The sequence below is a fragment of the Acinonyx jubatus genome, chromosome B3 (assembly GCF_027475565.1).
Source record: "Acinonyx jubatus isolate Ajub_Pintada_27869175 chromosome B3, VMU_Ajub_asm_v1.0, whole genome shotgun sequence".
Classification (NCBI taxonomy): domain Eukaryota; kingdom Metazoa; phylum Chordata; class Mammalia; order Carnivora; family Felidae; genus Acinonyx; species Acinonyx jubatus.
The window spans coordinates 91,722,488-91,743,553 of NC_069386.1; the positions used below are offsets into that span (position 1 = coordinate 91,722,488).

The 21,066-nt window shown below is 34.8% G+C and overlaps 1 protein-coding gene across 7 annotated transcripts in view; it reads left to right on the plus strand.

Moving 5' to 3' along the window:
- FANCM (FA complementation group M) overlaps window positions 1-21,066 on the plus strand; it is a 69,237-nt gene that overhangs the window by 25,943 nt on the left and 22,228 nt on the right. For all 7 annotated transcript variants that reach the window (XM_053224429.1, XM_027065653.2, XM_053224428.1 and 4 more), the window contains exons 10-14: window positions 8,220-8,426; window positions 9,865-10,078; window positions 14,919-15,076; window positions 15,814-15,969; window positions 17,499-19,404. In XM_053224429.1, coding sequence (XP_053080404.1) covers window positions 8,220-8,426; window positions 9,865-10,078; window positions 14,919-15,076; window positions 15,814-15,969; window positions 17,499-19,404 — 2,641 coding nt within the window. The remainder of the gene's footprint in view (window positions 1-8,219; window positions 8,427-9,864; window positions 10,079-14,918; window positions 15,077-15,813; window positions 15,970-17,498; window positions 19,405-21,066) is intronic.

The following is a 21,066-nucleotide window of genomic DNA, read 5'->3' on the forward strand; positions in this document are numbered from 1 at the left end:
AGTTTGTTCTGTTTCCAGGTTTGTCTCCCTCTCTCTTCTTTCTTTTCCTTTGCTCATTTGTTTTGTTTCTTAAATTCCATATGAGTGAAATCATATGTGATTTGTCTTTCTTTGACTGACTTATTTCACTTAGCATAATACTGTCTAGCTCCATCCATGTCACTGCAAATGGCAAGATTTCATTCTCTTTTATGGCTGAGTAATATTCCACTATATATATACATATATATATATGTATATATTTATTTATATTTATACACACACACACACACACACACACACACACACACTATATCTTCTTATCCATTCATTAGTCGATAGATACTTGGGCTGTTTCCATAATTTGACTACTTTAAATAATGCTGCAATAAACATAGGGATCATGTATCCCTTGGAATTAGTATATTTGTCTTCTTTGGGTAAATACCTAGCGGTGCAATTGCTCGATCCTATGGTAGTTCTATTTTTAACTTTTTGAGGAACCTCCATACAGTTTTCCAGAGTGGCTGCACCAGTTTGCATTCCCACCACCAGCGTAAGAGGGTTCCCCTGTCTCCACATCCTTGTCAACACCTGCTGTCTCTTGTGTTGTTCAGTTCAGCCATTCTGACTAGTGTGAGGTGATCTCTCATTATAGTTTTGATTTGTATTTCCTTGATAGTGATGTTGAGCATCTTTTCATGTATCTGTTAGCCATCTGGATGTCTTCTTTGGAAGAATGTCAATTTATGTCCATTTTTAAATTGGATTCTTTCTTTTTTGGGTGTTGAGTTTTTTTTTTAAATATTTTTTAATGTTTATTAATTTTTGAGAGAGAGTGAAACACAGAGAGAGAGACAGAGTGTGAGAAGGTGAGGGGCAGAGAGAGAGGGAGACACAGAATCCAAAGCAGGCTCCAGGCTCTGAGCTGTCAGCACAGAGTCCCATGTGGGGCTCGAACCCACGAACTGTGAGATCATGACCTGAGCTGAAGTTGGATGCTTAACCGACTGAGCCACCCAGGCACCCCGGGTGTTGAGTTTTATAAATTCTTTAGATATTTTGGATACTAACCTTTTGTCGGCTATGTTATTTGCAAATGTCTTCTTCCATTCCATAGGTTGCCTTTTAGTTTTATTGATTGTTTCCCTCATTGTGCACAAGTTTTTTATTTTGATGTAGTCCCAGTAGTTTATCTTTGCTTTTGTTTCCCTTCCCTCAGGATAAGTTGCTACAGCTGATGTCAAGAGGTTACTACCTTTATTCTACTCTAGAATTTTGATGGTTTCAAGTCTCACATTTAGGTCTTCAATCCATTTTGAATTTATTTTTTTGTATGGTGTAAAAAAAAAGTGGTCCAGTTTCATTCTTCTGTACGTTGCTGTCAAGTTTTCCCAACACCATTAATTTGAAGAGACTGTCTTTTCCCATTGGATATTCTTTCTTGCTTTGTGGAAGATTAATTGACCATACAGTTGTGGATCCATTTTCAGATTTTCTATTCTGTTCTGTTGATCTATGTGTCTATTTTTGTGCCACTACCATATTATTTTGAACACTGTAGCTTTGTAATATAACTTGAAGTCCAGAATTGTGATGCCTCCAGCTTTACATTTCTTTTTTAAGGTTGCTTTGGCTATTTGGGGTCTTTTGGAGTTCCATACAAATATTGGGATTGTTTGTTCTAGCTCTGTGAAAAATGCTGGTGGTATTTTGAAAGAGATTGATTAAATGTGTAAATTGCTTTGGGTAGTATAGACAGTTTAACAATATTTGTTCTTCCAATCCATGAGCATGGAATGTTTTTCCATTTCTTTGTATCATCAGTTTCTTTCATCAGTGTTTTTTAATTTTCAGAGTACAGGTCTTTTACCTCTTTGTTTCGGTTTATCCCTATGTATCTTATGGTTTTTGCTGCAGTTGTAAATGGGATCGATTCCATAATGTCTCTTTGGGCTACTTCATTGTTGGTGTATAGAAATGCAACAGATTTCTGTACATTGATTTTTTTTATTAAAAAAAATTTTTTTTTTTAACATTTATTTATTTTTGAGACAGAGAGCATGAACAAGGGAGGGTCAGAGAAAGAGGGAGACACAGAATCTGAAACAGGCTCCAGGCTCTGAGCTGTCAGCACAGAGCCCGATTCGGGGCTGGAACCCACGGACCGTGAGATCATGACCTGAGCCGAAGTCGGACGCTCAACCGACTGAGCCACCCAGGGGCCCCTGTACATTGATTTTTGTATGCTGCAACTTTACTGAATTTATCAGTTGTAGAAGTTTTTGTGGGGTCTTTGGGTTTTCTACATACAGTATCATGTTATTTGCAAATAGTGAATGTTTGACTTCTTCCTTGCTGATTTGGATGCCTTTTATTTCTTTGTGTTGTCTGATTGGTATAGCTAGACTTCCGGTACTATGTTAAATAACACAGGTGAGAATAGATATCCTTCTCTTGTTTCTGAACATAGAGAAAAGCTCTTACTTTTTCCCCATTGAGGATGATACTAGCTGTGGGTTTTGCATCTATGGCCTTTATTATGTTGTGGTATATTCCCTGTAAACTTACCTTGTTGAGGGTTTTTATTATGAATGGATGTTGTACTTTTTCAAATGTCTTCTCTGCATCTATTGAAAAGATCATATGATTCTTATCTTTTCTTTTATTACTGTGGTGTATTACATCGATTGATTTGCAAATGTTGAACCACCCTTGGAGCCCAGGAATAAATCCCACTTGATGATTCTTTTAATGTATTTTTTTATTTGGTTTGCTGGTATTTTGTTGAGAATTTTTGCATTCATGTTCATCAGGGATATTGGCCTGTAGTTCTGTTTTTTAGTGGTGTCTTTTTCTGCTTTTGGTGTCAGGATAATGCCTCATAGAATGAATTAGGAAGTTTTCCTTCCTTTTCTGTTTTTTTTTATTTGGGAGTAGTTTGAGAAGAATAGGTTTTAACTCTCCTTTTTTTTAAAAAATTTTTTTTAATGTTTTATTTATTTTTGAGAGAGAGAGAGGGAGGGAGGGAGAGGCAGAAAGAGAGGGAGACAAAGAATCTGAAGCAGGCTCCTGGCTCTTAGCTGTCAGCAGAGAGCCTGATGTGGGGCTTGAATCGTGAACTATGATATCATGACCTGAGCCGAAGTTGGAAGCTTAACCACCTGAGCCACCCAGGCGCCCCGGTATTAACTCTTCTTTAAATGTTTGGTAGAATTTGCCTGTGAAGCCATCTGGCCCTGGAGTTTTGTGTCTTGGGAGATTTTTGAATACTGATTCAGTTTCTTTGCTGGATATCAGTCTGTTCAAGTTTTCTATTTCTTCCTGTTTCCATTTGGTGGTTAATATGTTCCTAGGAATTTATCCATTTCTTCCAGGTTGTCTTATAATTGTACTTTTGTGGTGTTCTTATTTCTCCTCTATGATTTGCGATTTTTTAAAATTTGGGCCCTCTTTTCTTTTTGATAAATCTGGCTAGAGTTTTATCAACTTTATTTTTTTTTTTTTTCCAAAGAACCAGCTCCTGGTTTCATTGACCCATTCTATTGTTTTGTTTTTGTTTCTTTTTTTAGTTTCCGTATCATTTATTTCTGCTCTAATATTTATTGTTTCCTTCCTTCTCCTGACTTTAGGCTTCCTTTTTTTTTTTTTCTTTTCTTTTTCTAGTCGCTTTAGGTGTAAGGTTAGGTTGTTTGAGATTTTTCTTGCTTCCTGAAGTTGGCCTGTATACTTCCCTCTTATGGCCACTTTTGCTGCATCCTAAAGATTTTCGACTGTTTAATTTTCATTTGTTTTACTGTATTTTGTTTTTATTTCTTTGATTTCTTGGTTGACCCATTCATGTTTTTAGTAGGATGTTCTTTAACCTCTATGTATTTGTGGTCTTTCTAAATTTTTCATGTGGTTGACTTTTAGTTTCATAGCATTGTGGTCAGATAAGATACATGGTATGCTCTCAATCTTTGTGAATTTCTTGGGGCCTGTTTTGTGCTCTAATATGTGATCTATTCTGGAGAATATCCATGTGCACTTGAAAAGAATGGGTATTCTGATACAGGATGGAATGTTCTGAATATATTTGTTAAGTCCATCTGGTCCAGTGTGTCATTCAAAGCCACTGTTTGCTTATTTATTGTCAATTTAGATGCTCTGTGCAGTGGTGTAAGTGGAGTGTATCCATTTCAGTAACTTTGGCTTTTACTGTGAGGGAGATGGGAAAAGAAGAAGCCCTTTTAGAGAGTTTGAAATAGGTGAGGGTTACAGCCTGGTTTATATTTCAAAAGAATCACACTGGTTGCTATCTTCAGAATAAAGTATAGGGTACTAAGGGTAGAAACAGGAAACCCAATTGGAAGACTTATTATAATACCAAGCTAAAGATGATGGTAGCTTAGACTATAGTGGTAGCATGGAAGGTTGTGAGAACTGGTTGGATTCTGGATATATTTTAAGGTCAAGCTGATGGGATTTATTGACAAATTAAAGTGGGGTGTGAGATTGAGGAGGGTGAAGGGTGACTCCAATGATGATTCCAGGAATTTGGCTTGAGCAACTGAAAAGAGCTGCTATTAACGAAGATGGATAAGACTGTAGGAAGAGCAAATTTTGGAGAGAAATATCAGTAACTTGGTTCTGGATGAGTTAACTTTGGCATACCTATGAGATTAGTGTTTTTTGGAGTATCAAAGTTGATGGAGGACTAGTTGATGGAGGACTAGTTTATTTCCTCTTAGTATGTCACAGATACTGTTGAATAAAAATGAATTACTAAAAAAATAAAATTAATGAAAACAATATTCATGGTGAGATTTTTTATTATTAAAGCCAACAAACATAGTATTACTCTGTCAAATTTCTAAACACCTGAACCTCAACAATAATAAACAGTTCACGAACTACACTTTGAGTTGCATTGTTTTAAATGTCAAATAGAGATGTTGAATAAACAGTTGAATATATGAATCTTAAGTTCATGAGTTCACAGGTTTGTGGAAATATATATTTGGGAATCATCATCATCATATACGTGAGACTGGATGAAATTACCAAGTGATGGAATAGAGATAGGCAAGATGTCCAAAGACCGAGCCAAGGGTTTCATTGTTATTAGTATAAGCAGTGATTATGATTTTCTTGAGAATAAGAGTAAGTAGCTAGTAATAGTAGAAAAACCAGGAGAGTGTGATACTGAGCAGGAGGAACTGTTTAAGTGCTGCTAGTCGCAGACCTACTGCTAGTAGGTCATGAGATGAAAAATGGGAATTGACCTTTGGATTAAGAGATCAGAAGGCAGGTGACCTTGAAAAGGACAGTTTCATTGGAATTGTGGGGACAAGACTGATTGAGGTATTTTCAAGACAGAACAGGAAGAGGAGACCTAGAGATAGCAAGTATACAAGTCTTTCAAGAATTTTTGCTGTAAAGAAGAGCAGAGATGGAAGTATTGTTTCTCTGAAATTAGGAGATATAACAATATGCTTGTATACTGATAGGAATGATCAACTGAGAAAGAAAAATTGTTAACAGAGCAGAGACAAGAGTATTGCTAGTATGATCTTTGATTAGGTGAGGAAACCGATGGGATCTAGTATACAAAACTATAGGAGCTGATCTCAGTTAAAAACACAGTTTATCCAAAACAGCAGGAGGGAAGGTGGACTCTTTAGGCACAGATACAGGTGAGTAAGTAGATGTGACAGTGATATCCTGTGGGAGGTCTTTTTTGATTGCTCAATTTTTGTCCTGTCATCAGCCAAGAATGAGAATGGGAGGAAATGTTGGATGGAAGTTTGATCAAAAGAGGAGAAAAGAGGATATAGTTTTGTAGAAGAATGGGGAAAGTGAATGGATTAGGGAATATGAAATGATTTTCAGATAGCACTAAAGGCCCTCTCAAGTGAGGGATTATGAGTTTAAAGTGAAACCAATAAGAATGGTTGGTATTTTCTTCCATTCACCTATGTGGGTACAGGCTTAGATTTGGTTGGAAAGTGGGATATATTCAGTGGTGGAGTTTAGTCAGAGGACTCTGATATGAGAGTGGAGTGAGGGTAAAGTGTAAGCAATGAAAAAATGATAGGATCAGTGGATTACAAATCCTGGTAGAATTTGTGTAATTAATCATGTATCCCTTTTTATGATTGATTCTATGAACCTCTGGTTCATATTTATTTTTCAAAGTCCCAGCAAATTAGTCAGTGTTAGGCAAATAAATAATAGTTTCATTTATACATGTTACCTAAAAAGTATGTCAACTATCCTTTATTCATCTGTTAACTATTTATATTAAAGAATTATTTTTCTTTTACATTTCTAAGACTGTGACCCATTTTTTGGTGGGGGGGAGCAAAGAGGACATGTGTTTTAAGTTATATACAGATAATATTAGGTCAGTCTTTCCTTGGCTTAATGTGATTCCAGATTCAAAGAGAAATGATTAATCTTAACTTTTAATCATGATCACTGGTTATCCCTGTACTCTGAGGTTTCTCATATTCAAAGAAAACTCTCTTACTAAGCTACTGGAAAAGTTTACAAGAGGATTTAACATGATAAGTTTAAATTTATAATCCTGCTTTTGAGGTTGTTGTTGTCAACAATAGAGCTAGTTTAAGGATAGGTGCTCAGTTGGTTGAAGTCCTGAGTCTTGATTTCGGCTCTGGTCATGATCCCAGGATTGTGGAATGGAGCCCTGTGTTGGGTATTCTGATATTTTAATAGGCATTTATAGAGGCTTTACTCAAGCGCATGACTGATTTCTCTGGAATACTATCATTCTACTTTTGTTTCTATTCTTTATCTATCTGTTGAATATTATCTTATTACTACCTCTGTCTGCCACATACAAAACTGCAACTTTGGTGTTATGTGGAGAAACTGAGGCTCAGAGCAGTTCAGAGTAAGTTTTTAAGGCTTAAGGAAGTTTTTCAAAATGTTTCGTTGACTTTTTATTAATTCTTAGGCTACTGCAGTTTTATTAAAGTGATAGAAATCTTGGTATAGAAGAGGAAAAATAATTATTCCTTTTTGGCTGTTAGTTGAGCCCCCAGTAATAAAAGGCAGCTTAACAAGAGAAAAACAAATAAGTTTATTAACATATATATCTTATGTTATACATGGGAGATACTCAGGGAAAAATCAGTAACTCCCTAAGGTGGCTTAGAATTCAGACTTAACCATCTTAAAAAAAATTTTTTTTAAATGTTCGTTTATTTTTGAAAGAGAGAGGGTGCAAGTGCAAGTGGGGAGGGGGTGGCAGAGAGAGAGGGAGACACAGAATCCAAAGCAGGCTTCAGGCTCTGAACTGTCAGCACAGAGCCCGACGCTGGCTCCAATCCATGAACCAGGAGATCATGACCTGAGTGGAAGTCAGATGCACAACTGACTGAGCCACCCAGCTGCCCCTTAAATACCATCTTAAAAGAGAAAGGAGAGGAGGGACATAGGCTCCTAAGTAGAAATTAATTGATTTTTAGGAAAGATGAATGGGCCCTTAGAAGAAAAATGGGAGGTGTGATAATTTGTAATCAAGTTTGTTTAAGTGCAGGAATAACTTTTAGTTGCCTCTCCTTGTGATGAGTCAGTTTTTTCTGGTTGATGAAAATCTCAGGGGAGGGGATTTATGACAGTTGAGTTCCTTTTGGAGAATCTGTTTTTGGACAGATAAGGGAAGAGGAAGCCTTTCCCTGCTTTTGCTGTTTTTCAAGTGTCTACAGTTCAATATTGTCAATATGTCAAAGCAACATATTTTGGGGCAGTATGTCCTAGACTCCCACAGTCATATTTTGGGGTGGCGTATTCTGCTACCCTTCATTACAATGGCAGTATAAAAGGTAAGATAGGAGTTTTAGGAGTAATAAGTTTTTACTTTAGGTACACCAAAAAATAAATTTAAGTCTAGGATATGATTAAGCAGCAGTAATTGCTCTGGGCCATTTACCTGCCCATGGCTCTTTTAGTGATGCTAAATAATATCAGGGATTTCTTATTTATGTGTAAATGATTAGCAAACGCTTTTGCCATCACAACCGTTATGTAACCAAAGCATTAGGACTGCTCTTTGCATTTTACCACAATCTGTTTTAGTTTATATTGCCATTTTGCCACTTCTTATTCCATGGTATTCTGGATTCTGATTTATAATCCAATTTCACCATTTTGGGGTGAGTGGAAAAAATATGTTTTGGCCTACAAGTCTCTTATGTTTGTATCTGGTTATTTTTAAATCATTCTTATTTTAGGTTGTGAAACAGTTTCGTAGTGGTGGTTATAATACATTGGTTTCTACTTGTGTTGGTGAAGAAGGTTTGGATATAGGAGAAGTTGATCTTATAATATGTTTTGATGCCCAGAAGAGCCCAATTCGTCTTATACAACGAATGGGTAGAACTGGCCGTAAACGTCAAGGCAGAATTGTTGTTATCCTTGCTGAAGGACGAGAAGAACGTGTAAGTAGACTTTCAGAAACGAGATTTGATACTTGAAATTTGAGAAATAAAGCCTAAGACAAATATCAATCTGTTAACATTCAAAGTGGAAACGATCTGTAGGAAATTGTGGTTGATTTTTCCCCTCCACTTTGTAGTAGATTCTGACTATTTATTTTCTTGTAATTGGGAGAATTCTTAACTGGATTCAGTCTCTAATTTTTATCCATATTGAAGAAACACATTTTTTGTACTTCAGTACCAACTTAGAGACACCAAAAAAAAAAAAATCACTATTTTTGTATTATTTTGTTTTACTATTTCCCTGTGCTTCTAAGGCTTGTTTTTTATTTTTAGTTTAGTTTTTTCTTTTAAAGTGATAAGAGACTTGAATTACATCACTCAAAATTATAGCAAAGTATGAATGTATCTTGCTATAATCTTGAGTAACTTTTGTAACTCAATGGGATTATTTCCTTGGCCCAATATGTCGTTTCATACTAGATTTTTCATTAATTATAGTAGTTTTAAAAAAGTGATTTAAAATGTTTAATAGACCCTTTAAAATTCATCCTGAAAATGAATTTCTCCCCAGATACTTTTCATGCGATTATAGCATGTTATGTAACATTCTTTTGATCTATAAAATGATCTCAATAAATGAAATATCTGGCAGCTTATAAAATCTATGTACTATCAATAAATGGATTAGGTTATAATTATGTTACCTCAGGCAAACCACTTAATCTCTGTGTTCAGTTGTTAGTTTTCTTATCTGTAAACTAGTCATAATTGCCCTCATTTAATGAGCACTTGCTCTCCTGGACACTCTTCTTCTAAGTGCTTCAGATACATTTTCTCATTTAAATGATACACAGTGTACAGCAAAGAAAGTTGAGGTGTAGAAAGATGAAGTAACAAGCTGGAATAAGGGAATAGTATTTTTAAAAAAAGCAATTTACACTTACATATAAATATTCACCTTATTCAAAAATGGCAAGATCCTAAATAATAGATTTCCTTTTTGCAATATAGTTATGAAGGTAGACTTTTATAATACTAGGTTTTGAACTGATTTTTTGAAAAATTTTTTTAATGTTTATTTTTGACCGAGAGAGAGCACAAGCATGAGTGGGGGAGGGGCAGAGAGAGAGGAAGACACAGAATCCAAAGCAGGCTCCAGGCTCTGAGCTGTCAGCACAGAGCCCGACGCAGGGCTTGAACTCACAGACTGCGAAATCATGACCTGAGCCGAAGTCGGACGCTCAACCGACTGAGCCACCCAGGCGCCCCTGAACTGATTTTCAAGAGTTAATTGAACCGGCCTCAAATTCAAGATAGATATTCTCAGTATTTAAGTGGATCAGAGTTTAATTTACTGTTTATAATAAATCCAAACTTCTTGTCATGGCTAGATGATTATTATAGAAATAATGTAATTTGATATTTGTCTTTGCAGACTTATAATCAAAGTCAGTGCAACAAAAGAAGTATTTATAAAGCTATTTCAGGTAACAGGCAAGTTCTTCATTTTTACCAAGGAAGTCCACGAATGGTGCCTGATGGAATCAATCCAGAATTACATAAAATGTTCATCACATGTGGTGTCTATGAACCAGAGAAGCCTTCTCGGAACTTGCAGCGGAAGTCCTCTATCTTTTCCTATAAGAATGGTGAGTAAAAAACTTTGCATCTGAACCATGCATTTTTTTTCCCTGTTGTTAGTTAACAGGCCATATGTTGATATATTTCAGTGTATATTTTAGGATGTTATGAGTGTTGAAGAGGGTAAGAGATTATTCACGTGGCAAAGGGAAGGAGACAGTGACAGAATAGTGATAGAAACTCAGTGTTGGGAAGATTAAAAATGGCCTACCAACTCAGAGAATCATCTTTACAAAGTATAGAAAAGGAAGGAAACAGTTTTATTATTGAATAGAGATTGAATCAGATTTTAGTGTGCATTCGTAGACAATCCACTAAGGTAATACAAAACAGAAATTCTACCCTATACATCCCTTCAGGTAGTTACAATTGTTTACATACATATTCTCAAGATTAATGGTAACTTATCCTCACATAAGATGATAGCACCTTTTTCTATATATTCTTTCATAGTTCATCTTCAATTCACCTGGTAATTAAGGTAGCCATTTGTGGTAGCTTTAGTGCCTTTATTCAAAGAAATAAGACTTCTTTTATCTGTGCAAATAGATAGTGAAAGGAATGGTGCCTAGGGCTAAACTCCCCTGGTAACTAGGAGAGAGAGTCACTATCTTCCTTGATGTTTACATTTCAGAGAGAGTTCCTACATCCTTAGGAAAACCTCTATGGTTGAAATGCTAACTAGAGGCTTGCTCAGACTTTACAGAGATTCACATAAAATACCAAAGAGTTAAAAGATTGACAAACATTAGGGATCTCTGGAATTATTTTAAGAAAAGGAAGGGGAATGGGGGCTCCTGACTGGCTTAGTGGGTAGAGCACCTGACTCTCCATCTTAGGGTTGTGAGTTCAAGCTCCACATTGGGCAAGGAACCTATTTAAAAAAAGAAAGTAAAAAAAATAAAATAAAAGATAAGGAAGGGAAATGGTTTCTTTTCCTTTCTGCAAAAGAGATTTTTTTTTTTTATTTTTAAATTTACTCTTATATGAGATAGTGGCCAAGTTAGACCAAGTCTCTGGTGATACTGAGTCAGTGAGAAACAAATACTTTGGTGCCAGGGAGCATCTCTAGTAATGAGAGTTGGTAGTTTAAGAACTGCAGAGATTTTGGTGATATCAAGAAAATATCTTGAAATGTTAACACTATGAAGAAGAGAAACTGAAAATTTTTTGTTTTAAATTTTGCTTAATCTTTAACTGGAGCTTTTAAAGAATCATAAAATCATATAGTTATATTTTAACATTTGGAAGGAACCTTGGGGATCATCTGGTCAAATTACCTATCAAGATAGGAGTTATTTCTGCAGCTATTTTTAAAAAATATTTTAAGAAGAAGATCATATTAGCTATAGGTACTATGTTATATAGCAGATCTATAAAATATATTCATCTTATACAACTGGAACTTTAGATGTTTTGAGTAAGAACTCCCAATTTTTCCCTCCACCCAGCCCCTGGCAACACCATTCTGTTCTCTGATTGTGTTATTTTAGATAATATTATATCTATAGTCTAATCATGCGGTATGTGTGCTTCGGTGACTGACTTATTTCCCTTACCATAATTTCCTATAGGTTCATTCATGTTGTAGCAAATGGTAGGATTTTTTTTTTTTTTTAGGGTTGTACAGGGGCAGAGGGAGAGAATCTTAAACTCCACACCCAGCTCAGAGCCCAATATGGGGCTTGATCTCATGATCATGATATGACCTGAGCCGAAATCAAGAGTTGGATTCTTAACTGACTGAGCCACCCAGGTGCCCCAGTTAGGATTTCTTTTTTAAGGTTAAATAATATTCCATTGTTTGTACATACCACATTTTCTCTATTCATTCATCTGTCAGTGGACATTTGGATTGCTTACATCTCTTACATATAGTGAATACTGCTACAGTGTACATGGGGTGTATGTATCTCTTTGATTTCAGTTCTTTTGAGTATGTACCCAGAAGTGGAATTGCTGGATCCTATGGTAGTTCTATTTTTAATTTTTTGAGGAACCTCCATGCTGTTTTCTCTAACAGCTGTACAGCTATGACGCCACCAACAGTATACTGGGATTCAAATTTCTCCATATCCTCACCAACACTTGTTATGTTTCAACTTTCTGATAGTAGCCATCCTAACAGCTGGGAGATGATGTTTCTTTGTGGTTTTGATCTGCATTCAGTATTCTTGTTAAATGCATATTCAGTCTCAGCTTGAATATCTTTTAATCTAGAAATTCTATTTTTTTATAAAGGTTCTTCCCTATGTAGAAGCCCTATACAGAAGAAGTTTCTTTCATATGTTGAAAAATGTCTTTGTACCTTCTTCTCATTGATTTAGTGTTATCTTCTAGATACAAGGAATGGTTTTGATCCTTTGTATACTTAAGTAGCAGTTCTTTATATATTTGAAGACAATACCTCTCAAGTTTAACTGTCAATTCCACTGATTTTCATACCATGAAATTTCAAGACCCTTTCCCTCCTGGTCCGTTGCTTTGGATTCACTTTATTAATGTTCTTTCCATTAACTCAGAGCTGTTAACCATTGTTATTGCTAATTATTAGTAACAGCTAATAATTAGCTGTTATTGGATATGCTTATTAAACCTCAGACAAATCTACTTAATAGGAATATACCTGTCATTCACAATACTTTGCCAGACCTTTGGCTAAAGAAAAAAGATAGTATGTATAGTTGATACATGAACAACACTGGTCTAACTGTAGTTTTTTTTAGTAAATATAGGTCAATACTGTAAATATTTTCTCTTATGGTTTTCTTAATATTTTTCTACATTTATTATAAGAATATAGTAAATAATACATAAAACATAGAAAGCATATATGTTAATCGACTATTTATGTTATCAGTAAGGCTTCCAAACAACAGTAGGCTATTAGTTAAGTTTTACGGGAGCCAAAAGTTAAGTGTCTGTTTTTAGCTGGGGCATAACCTAACCCCTGAATTATTTAGGAGTCAATGGTATTTTGGATTCTTTTGAATTTATTTAACTAATAATAGCATCAAAACTTGATTAACTTGGCATTAATTATTCTTAGTGATAATTGTATTTTTGTAAATGTTAAAATAAACCATATGTTTAATAATTGGTTCTATAATGTAACTAGACATGGATGACAAATTTCTTTTGTAAAATTCTAGAACCTTTTTTTTAGAACCTATTTTTAAAAATATTAGCTCATATTCATGTTTCTATGCTTTTTTTCCCCATTCTCCCTGATTTTTCTTTTTTTTTTTAAAGATTTTTTAATGTTTATTTATTTCTGAGACAGAGCATGAGTGGGGGAGGGGCAGAGAGCAAGGGAGACACAGAATCAGAAGCAGGCTCCAGGCTCTGAGCTGTCAGCACAGAGCCAGATGCGGGCTCGAACTCACAAATTGTGAGATCATGACCCGAGCCGAAGTCGGACGCTCAACCGACTGAACCACCCAGGCGCCCCTTCCTGATTTTTCAAGTGTCAGTGATTCATCTTGCTAAGATTGTATGTATAAATGTAATCTTCTGTATATTAGTATATAATTCATCTGGGCTTAGAGATCTGAACTTATTTAAAGTGACTAAAAGATAGGAATGCCTTCCAATTTTAAGAGTCTGAGAGCCTCAAATTGTTAGATCTCAAAGGGACCTGAAAATTTAAACCTGTTATTTAACAAAAGCTTTTTTTTTTTTTAAAGTTTGTAATTTGTTTATTTTGAGAGAGAGAGAAAGCATGAATTGGGGAGGGGCAGAGAAAGAGACAGAATTCCAAGTAAGTTCTGTGCTGGCAGCACAGAGCCTAACACGGGCTCAAACCCAAGAACCATGTGATCCTGACCCCAGCCAAAGTGGGACGCTTAACCAACTGAACCACCCAGGTGCCTTCAAAAGCTTGTTATACAGTATTTGGGAATAGCTAAGACAGAAGTTGTCTGATTGCTAATTCAGTAGACTTTCTGATTGTTTTCTGTCCTCATTGGTACTGGACCAGAGTTTGTTCTTTATACTGTTTATCCTTTCCAGTTTGCTGATTATTTTCCTTTGTAGAGGTTATGGAAGTCAGAAAGGGTTAATTTAGTATACCTTCAAAAAAAATGTTTTTTTAGTTTATTTTGAGAAAGACAGCGAGCAAGCCCATGCACAGGCAGGGGAGGGGCAGAGACAAAAAGAGTGACAGAATCCCAAGCAGGCTCTGCTCTATCAGTGCAGAGCCCCATGCAGAGCTTGAACTCATGAACCCTGAGATGATGACCTGAGCCAAGATCAAGAGTTGGACGCTTAACCGACTGTGCCACGTAGGTGCCCTAATTTGGTATACTTTTTTTAAAAAGTGTATTATTTCACTTTCTGAAGCAGGTCTTTTCTGTTTACCTCCACGTCCCCCCCTCATTTAAGACTTAAAGCTAAAAATGCTTTTTAGACTTGACATCTTCCCCTACTCCCAACCAAACGTCAGATAATCTTTCAGATGACAATGATAGAATCATACCAGTTTTCATTGGTAAGTTTTTTGATTCTTTTGTGCCAGATCTTAGACAACAACATGGAGAGAGTCCAAAACGAACCAAGATTGAGAGCCTAGCTGCCTGGCTCTGTTATATTAACAAAGTCATTATGGAAGGTTAGCTTCTGGACAGGAGGCTGTACTAGTACTTTCAAAGAGGTGAGAGAAAGTTAGAAGATCTATAGAAGCAGGAAGTGACAACCAAATGATTATGTGAAGAATACTGGTTTTGAGGAAGAGAATCAGTCATTTAGCAAACATAAACAGATATAAACAGTTTGAGTTAATGTTGTGTATTATGTGTCTGCCTAGCAGATTTTTAAAAACTTCTTTTCAATTATTTTTTCAACTTGTAGGAATGAAGCAAAGTAATTCAAAGAAAGATTGGTACCTATCAGCAGAAGAATTTAAATTATGGAACAGACTTTATAGGTTAAGAGACAGTGATGAAATTAAGGAAATAACATTGCCTCAAGTTCAGTTTTTATCTTTAGAAAATGAGGAAGACAGACCAGTAAGTTGAACATGTTTTCAGATGCTCTTTATAGTGATAATGCAATAGCTTTGGGAGTGGAGAGGAATGTGTATGTTTAGAATGTCAGCTTACTTAAAAAATTAAGAATATAAACAGTTTAAAAAGAATATTAAAGTCTAAGTTTGTAGAACTAATTTCTTTATATTCTTTATTGTGTATATATTTTTATTTCACTGTAGTGTATTTACATAATGTCTGCACTTTTCCAATTTCTATATGAGCATTTCCATAGGCATAATTTACATGGTTGTTATGTTACTCTGTAGTATACCATAGTTTGCTTCACTACTTATTTTCCTGTTGTGTTTTTGGAATTCTTTTTAATATGTTACTAACAAAATCATGCTGCATTGAGTATCCTTGTACACTTTTTTGAAACTATGTAAAACTTTTTTTTTAAGTTATTTTGAGAGAGAGAGAGAGAGAGAAATAGTATGGGAGTGGGGGAGGCACAGAGAGAGAGGGGGAGGCAGGGGGCAGAGAGGAGAGGGAGAGAATTCCAAGCAGGCTATGTGCTGTCAGTCGGAGCCTGATGCAGGGCTCAAACTCATGAACTGTTATTTTCTTTTTCTTTATTCTCCTGAGTTTTTAGTTCAAAATACCCAAATCAATTCAGATTATTTATAGTAGGCTGATTATACTGTTTTTTAAATCAGTTTATGAAATCTGAGTATGTATATTTATCATTTTTACTATTTTTAAAATCATTATTCAAGACTCAAGACCCAGCCATTGGAATTCATCAACTCTCTCTATCTGATTGGAGAGTATGGCAGGATCATCCTTTTCCTACGTATCAAGTGGACCATTCAGATCGTTGCCACCATTTTATAAGCATTATGCAAATGATAGAAGGAATGAGACATGAAGAGGTAGAGTTTTGTTGTAACTTTTTCTTACTGATATGATGGTGAAACTAGAATACTTGATATTTATTCTTAATTTGAAGTTACAGGAAACAAGTGTTTAATATAAATAATGATAGTTAGAATATTTTGGTTTCTTATAAAGTTCCTTGTGATCTTAATAGGGAACCAGTTTTCTGCCTTAGGTGAGTTAGTAGACTTAATTAGAAGAATATCATCTAAAATACAGATAAACCAGAGTAAAAATTTAATATACTAATGATTTATATAAACTTTTAGTAAAGCTAGTTTAGGATTCTTGTTAGAATGGGATTTATTGAAATATTCTCCATCACATAGGTCATTTGGTATGTCTCTTTGATCCTGGTAATAGTTTAGAGAATTATTGATTCCTTGAGCAGTTTCTTGATTTTCTTCCTTGAGAGAATCAGAATGATGAACCTACTCTAAGTATGAAATCCAAAATGTCTGGGTTAGAATTCTAACTCTACATCTTACTAATCATGTATCTATAAATTACTTAACCTCTCTGGACCTCAGTTTCATCTGTAAAATGGGGATAATGATAATACTTTCTTCATAGGGTTGTGAGGATTAAATGAGTTGATATGTGTAAAGCACTTAGAATAGTAACTGGCAGACTCAATAGATTGTAGCTGCTATTTGTATTATTAGCTAGTGTTCATGAATACATATATAAAGTAATTATTTGTGGATCCCATAAAATCTGCACTTATATATGTCCACCTCTATCCCAGGCCCAGTTATACATCATTTGGCTAAATGAAATACTCTGTCTGTGGGAAGCATAGACACCAGCAGGGAGACAAACATTCTCAAATAAATACTTAGTGTACTTACTATGCAAAAAAATTAGTTAATTGCTCAGTCCCTGAATAGTAGAGGAATCCTGACTAAAGTAGCCACTCAGGGGGAAGAGGGAAGTGTGGGTCAGAAATAGGGGAGGGACTATTGTTTTAGATTTAGAGATAAATAAGACAAATTCACTCTAAGAGTTCTTGATTGGGAAATTTGTTAAAAATAGTATATTCCAGCCTACAGCCTAATAGATGTACCAGTATATCTATTTCAGATGTTCTAAAAGCTGTTCTTAGTTTACCTTTATCAAGAGAGTAAATTTAACATACATATATATGGTTTGCATTTATATACATTAATTACTTAAATATCGATTTTTTTAGGAAATTAGAATAGTTGCTCAATTAAATGTTAGAAGTGAAAAACTTAGTGTTTATAATCTTACGTGTTTATTAAATTTGTTCTTTCTGCAAACAGTTATTGTGGGTCTTCCATGTATTAAATTTTGAGGATGCAAAAATATTGACTGATTAAAGATAATTTATGATAATTATACAGTAGTGTCATAATTTTGTTTGATTTATTAGAATAATTTTTAAGTTATAAGAGAAAATTATTTGAATAATGTAATACTGTTTGGAAAATAACATAAAGTAAACTCGTTTAGTATTGGCTCTTTTGTTTTCTTGTGACTTTTTCATTTTCCAATTTCCTAGGGAAAATGCAGCTATGAATCAGAAATTATATCTTATTTACAAATGGAAGATGTTAGTTCAACATTTCGTGCTTTCAAGAATGGATACAATCCTCTTGCCAATGGCACCTTTACTAGTAACAAGAAATCATCATTTTCAAGGAATATAAATCAAGACAGTTCATTCTCAGTGGCAGAATCTGATGAAGAATGTGCTGAAATTTTTAAACAAACTGAAATCAAACCTATTAAAATTGCTTCTTTAAAGAAAAAATCTTCTAAAGAATTGAAAAAAGATCAGCCTAAAAAAGAAAATAATGATGTTGTTATGGATTCTTTAGATACTGATGGCGGTGCTACTGTTGAAAATATTTTTCAGGTAGACGTACTAAATGATAAAAGGGCCTCAGATATAGATGAAGTTGCTGCTACCGTTTGTGCTGTCAGCGAAAATGTTCATCAGCCACGTGGATTGATGGAAGGTCAATCCACAAATAAATCTAGTTCATTTGTTGGAAATTTTTTAGATTCTGGTTATAACAGTTTCATTGATGAGAAATATGTTTCATCTAGCTTATTTCTTCCATTTGAGGAAGAACTTTGTATAACTAGAATAGATGACAGATTTTATAATTGTCATTCGTTAACGGAAGAGGTACTAGTTAATGTAGAGAGATTTTTGTCTCATTCTCCTCCACCTCTCATTGGACTCTCAAATTTGGAATATGAAATTGCTAAGGGTTCTGAACTTCATAATTTGCCTTTCCTACCCTGCACTGAGTATTTACAAAATGATAAATCTACCCGTCTGATGTCATATTCACCTGTAAATTCTCAACAGGATTTAGAATTGAATTCGCTTAAATCTATTAATCATTCTTTTGAAAAAAGTTGCTTTTATAGTGCAACTAATGATAAAATTTCTGATGACCCAAGCTTCAATGACTATGTTGATGAAGTACATAAAGATAATATAAATGAAAATTTAGTATCCAGCAGTCATATTCAAATAAACATAGGCCCTCCAAAGTATTTAGTTGAAAAGAAAAATTATAGGGATAGCAACAGCCTCCCAATACTGCTCACTGATCAGGATGAGAGTTTACCACTATTCAAAGATGTTAATACCGAGTTTAATGATGTGAGCCTTTCTCCCTCAAACAATAAATATAAATTTTCTTGTGTGCCAGACAAAACTGCTGTAAGTGAAATGGCACTGGTCTCTCAGTTCTTAATTTCTGATGAACTTTTGTTAGACAATGATTCTGAACCCCAAGATCAAATTATCTGTGATACTAATAGTTGGAAATCTCATCAAGATTTGAGAGGTGTGCATGAGGAAAACCTGAAGAGTGATGAATATGTTTTTGACTGCTCTAAGGATTTATTCTCTGTTACTTTTGATTTAGGATTTTGTGGTCCAGATTCTGATGATGAAATATTAGAACATGCATCAGGTATAAATAATAAGTTTTTAGATCTATCTGAAAGGTGTTTAGATATTAAGGAGATAAGTGATGCAAATTATGCTTCAAATCAAGCAGTAATACCACAAAATCATGTTGCTAGTTCTACGAGTAGAACCATTACTATCCCATCAAGTGAAGATAAGTGGAGTCCAAATTTTGCACAGTTTCCACTGAGTGCAGCAAAAAATAAAGAATTTATGTCTCCTGGTTATTCTCAATTTTCTTTGCCAGTAGGAGAAAAAGTTGTGAGTACACCACTTTCTGAATCAAACACATTGAACTCATTTTCTAAGAAGAGAAAGGAAATGCCTAGGACACCAGATTCTAATAAGGGAAAAGTAGATCTACAAAGTTTCAAAGAAATATTGAATTCAACTTTTGATGATTCAGGACTTTCTGTAGAAAAGGCTAAAAGCAGGGAGCAAATCAGTCTTCGTCAATCCTGTCATCTTGCTGAAGGTAAGATTCCATCTTAATAAAACACATAAATCTTGCTAGAATAATTTACATAAGCTTCTGTAATGTTTGAAAATGTAATTTTTCAATATTTGGTGTATTGAATGAGATCATTGATGTATTATGTATTTCTTAAGTTGATGCTTACTAAAAAAAGATGTATTTTATCTGCATATATTTATGGCATGCATGCCATGGGAAAGGTATTCCTGCCCTTTGGCCCCTGCCCCTTGGCTGGAAAACCCAAACAATTGTGTGACATATACATTTGAAAAGATAATAGTAAATTGTGGAAATAACTACCAAATAAATAATAAGATAGTGGATATTTAGGAGGTTCAGAAGATGACAGAATTGTGGACTGGGTTAGATTGGTAATGTAGATTTCTTAACGTAGATTTTCATTTTGACTCTTCAGGAATATTTTCAATTTGAATATGTTGAAAATAATAGGGAATTTGGTTGTTATAAAATGAAAAAAAAGGGAAAAGGAAGTGTAAGATTTGGAGGGAACAGTATAAAAGTAGATGATTCATATAGCAAAATAGTTGAAAAAAGTTGAGAAACAAGACTGTATTTGGAGGACTGAGATAAGACCACAGAAGTTCCAGAGAAATCTCTGGCTTTCTGTGATCTAATTCTAAACACTTGTAGAACACTAGAAAATATAGTGATGGATGTTTGGTACTAAAATGACTTAGTAGTATTTAAGTACTGTGATAGAACTCAATTCTAGCTTATGTATAGATTATTGTAGCAGGCTGTAGGGTAAAATGAGCTTGCTCTGAAAATTTTTTTTTACTTTCCATGTTTATTTGCTTGCCTGTCTGCCTGCCTGCCTGCCTTCCTTCCTTCCTTCCTTCCTTCCTTCCTTCCTTCCTTCCTTCTTTCTTTCTTTCTTTTTTTCTTCTTTCTTTTTTTCCTTATTTTTTTCATACAAATCATTATTATGATTTCAGGAAAATTTAGTGATTCATCCACTTATATATAACACTGGGTGCTCATCCCAGCAAGTGTCCTCCTTAATGCCCATCATCCATTTAGCCCATCCCTACCCCACCCCAACACCCACCAGCAACCTTTAGTTTGTTCTGTGTATTTAAGAGTCTCCTATGGTTTGTCTCCCTCTCTGTTTTTATCTTATTTTTGCTTCCCTTCCCTATGTTCATCTGTTTTGTTTCTTAAATTTCACATGAGTGAAATCATATATTTGTCTTTTTCTCACTGACTTACTTTGCTTAACATAATACACTCTCATTCCATCCACATTGTTGTAAATGAAAGATTTCATTCTTTCTGATCACTGAATAATATTCCATTGTGTATATATGTATATATTATATATATACATACATACATGTACACACACCACATCATTATCCATTCATCAGTCAATGGACATTTGGGCTCTTGCCAGACTTTGGCTATTGTCCATTGTGCTGCTGTAAACATTGGGGTGCATGTGCCCCTTCAAATCAACACTGCTGTATCCTTTGGATAAATACCTAGTAATGTAATTGCTGAGTCTTAGGGTAGTTTTAGTTTTAATTTTTTGAGGAACCTCCATACTATTTTCCAGAGTGACTGCACCAGTTTGCATTCCCACCAGCAATGCAAAAGGGTTCTTATTTCTCCTCATCCTCGCCAACATCTGTTGCTGTCTGA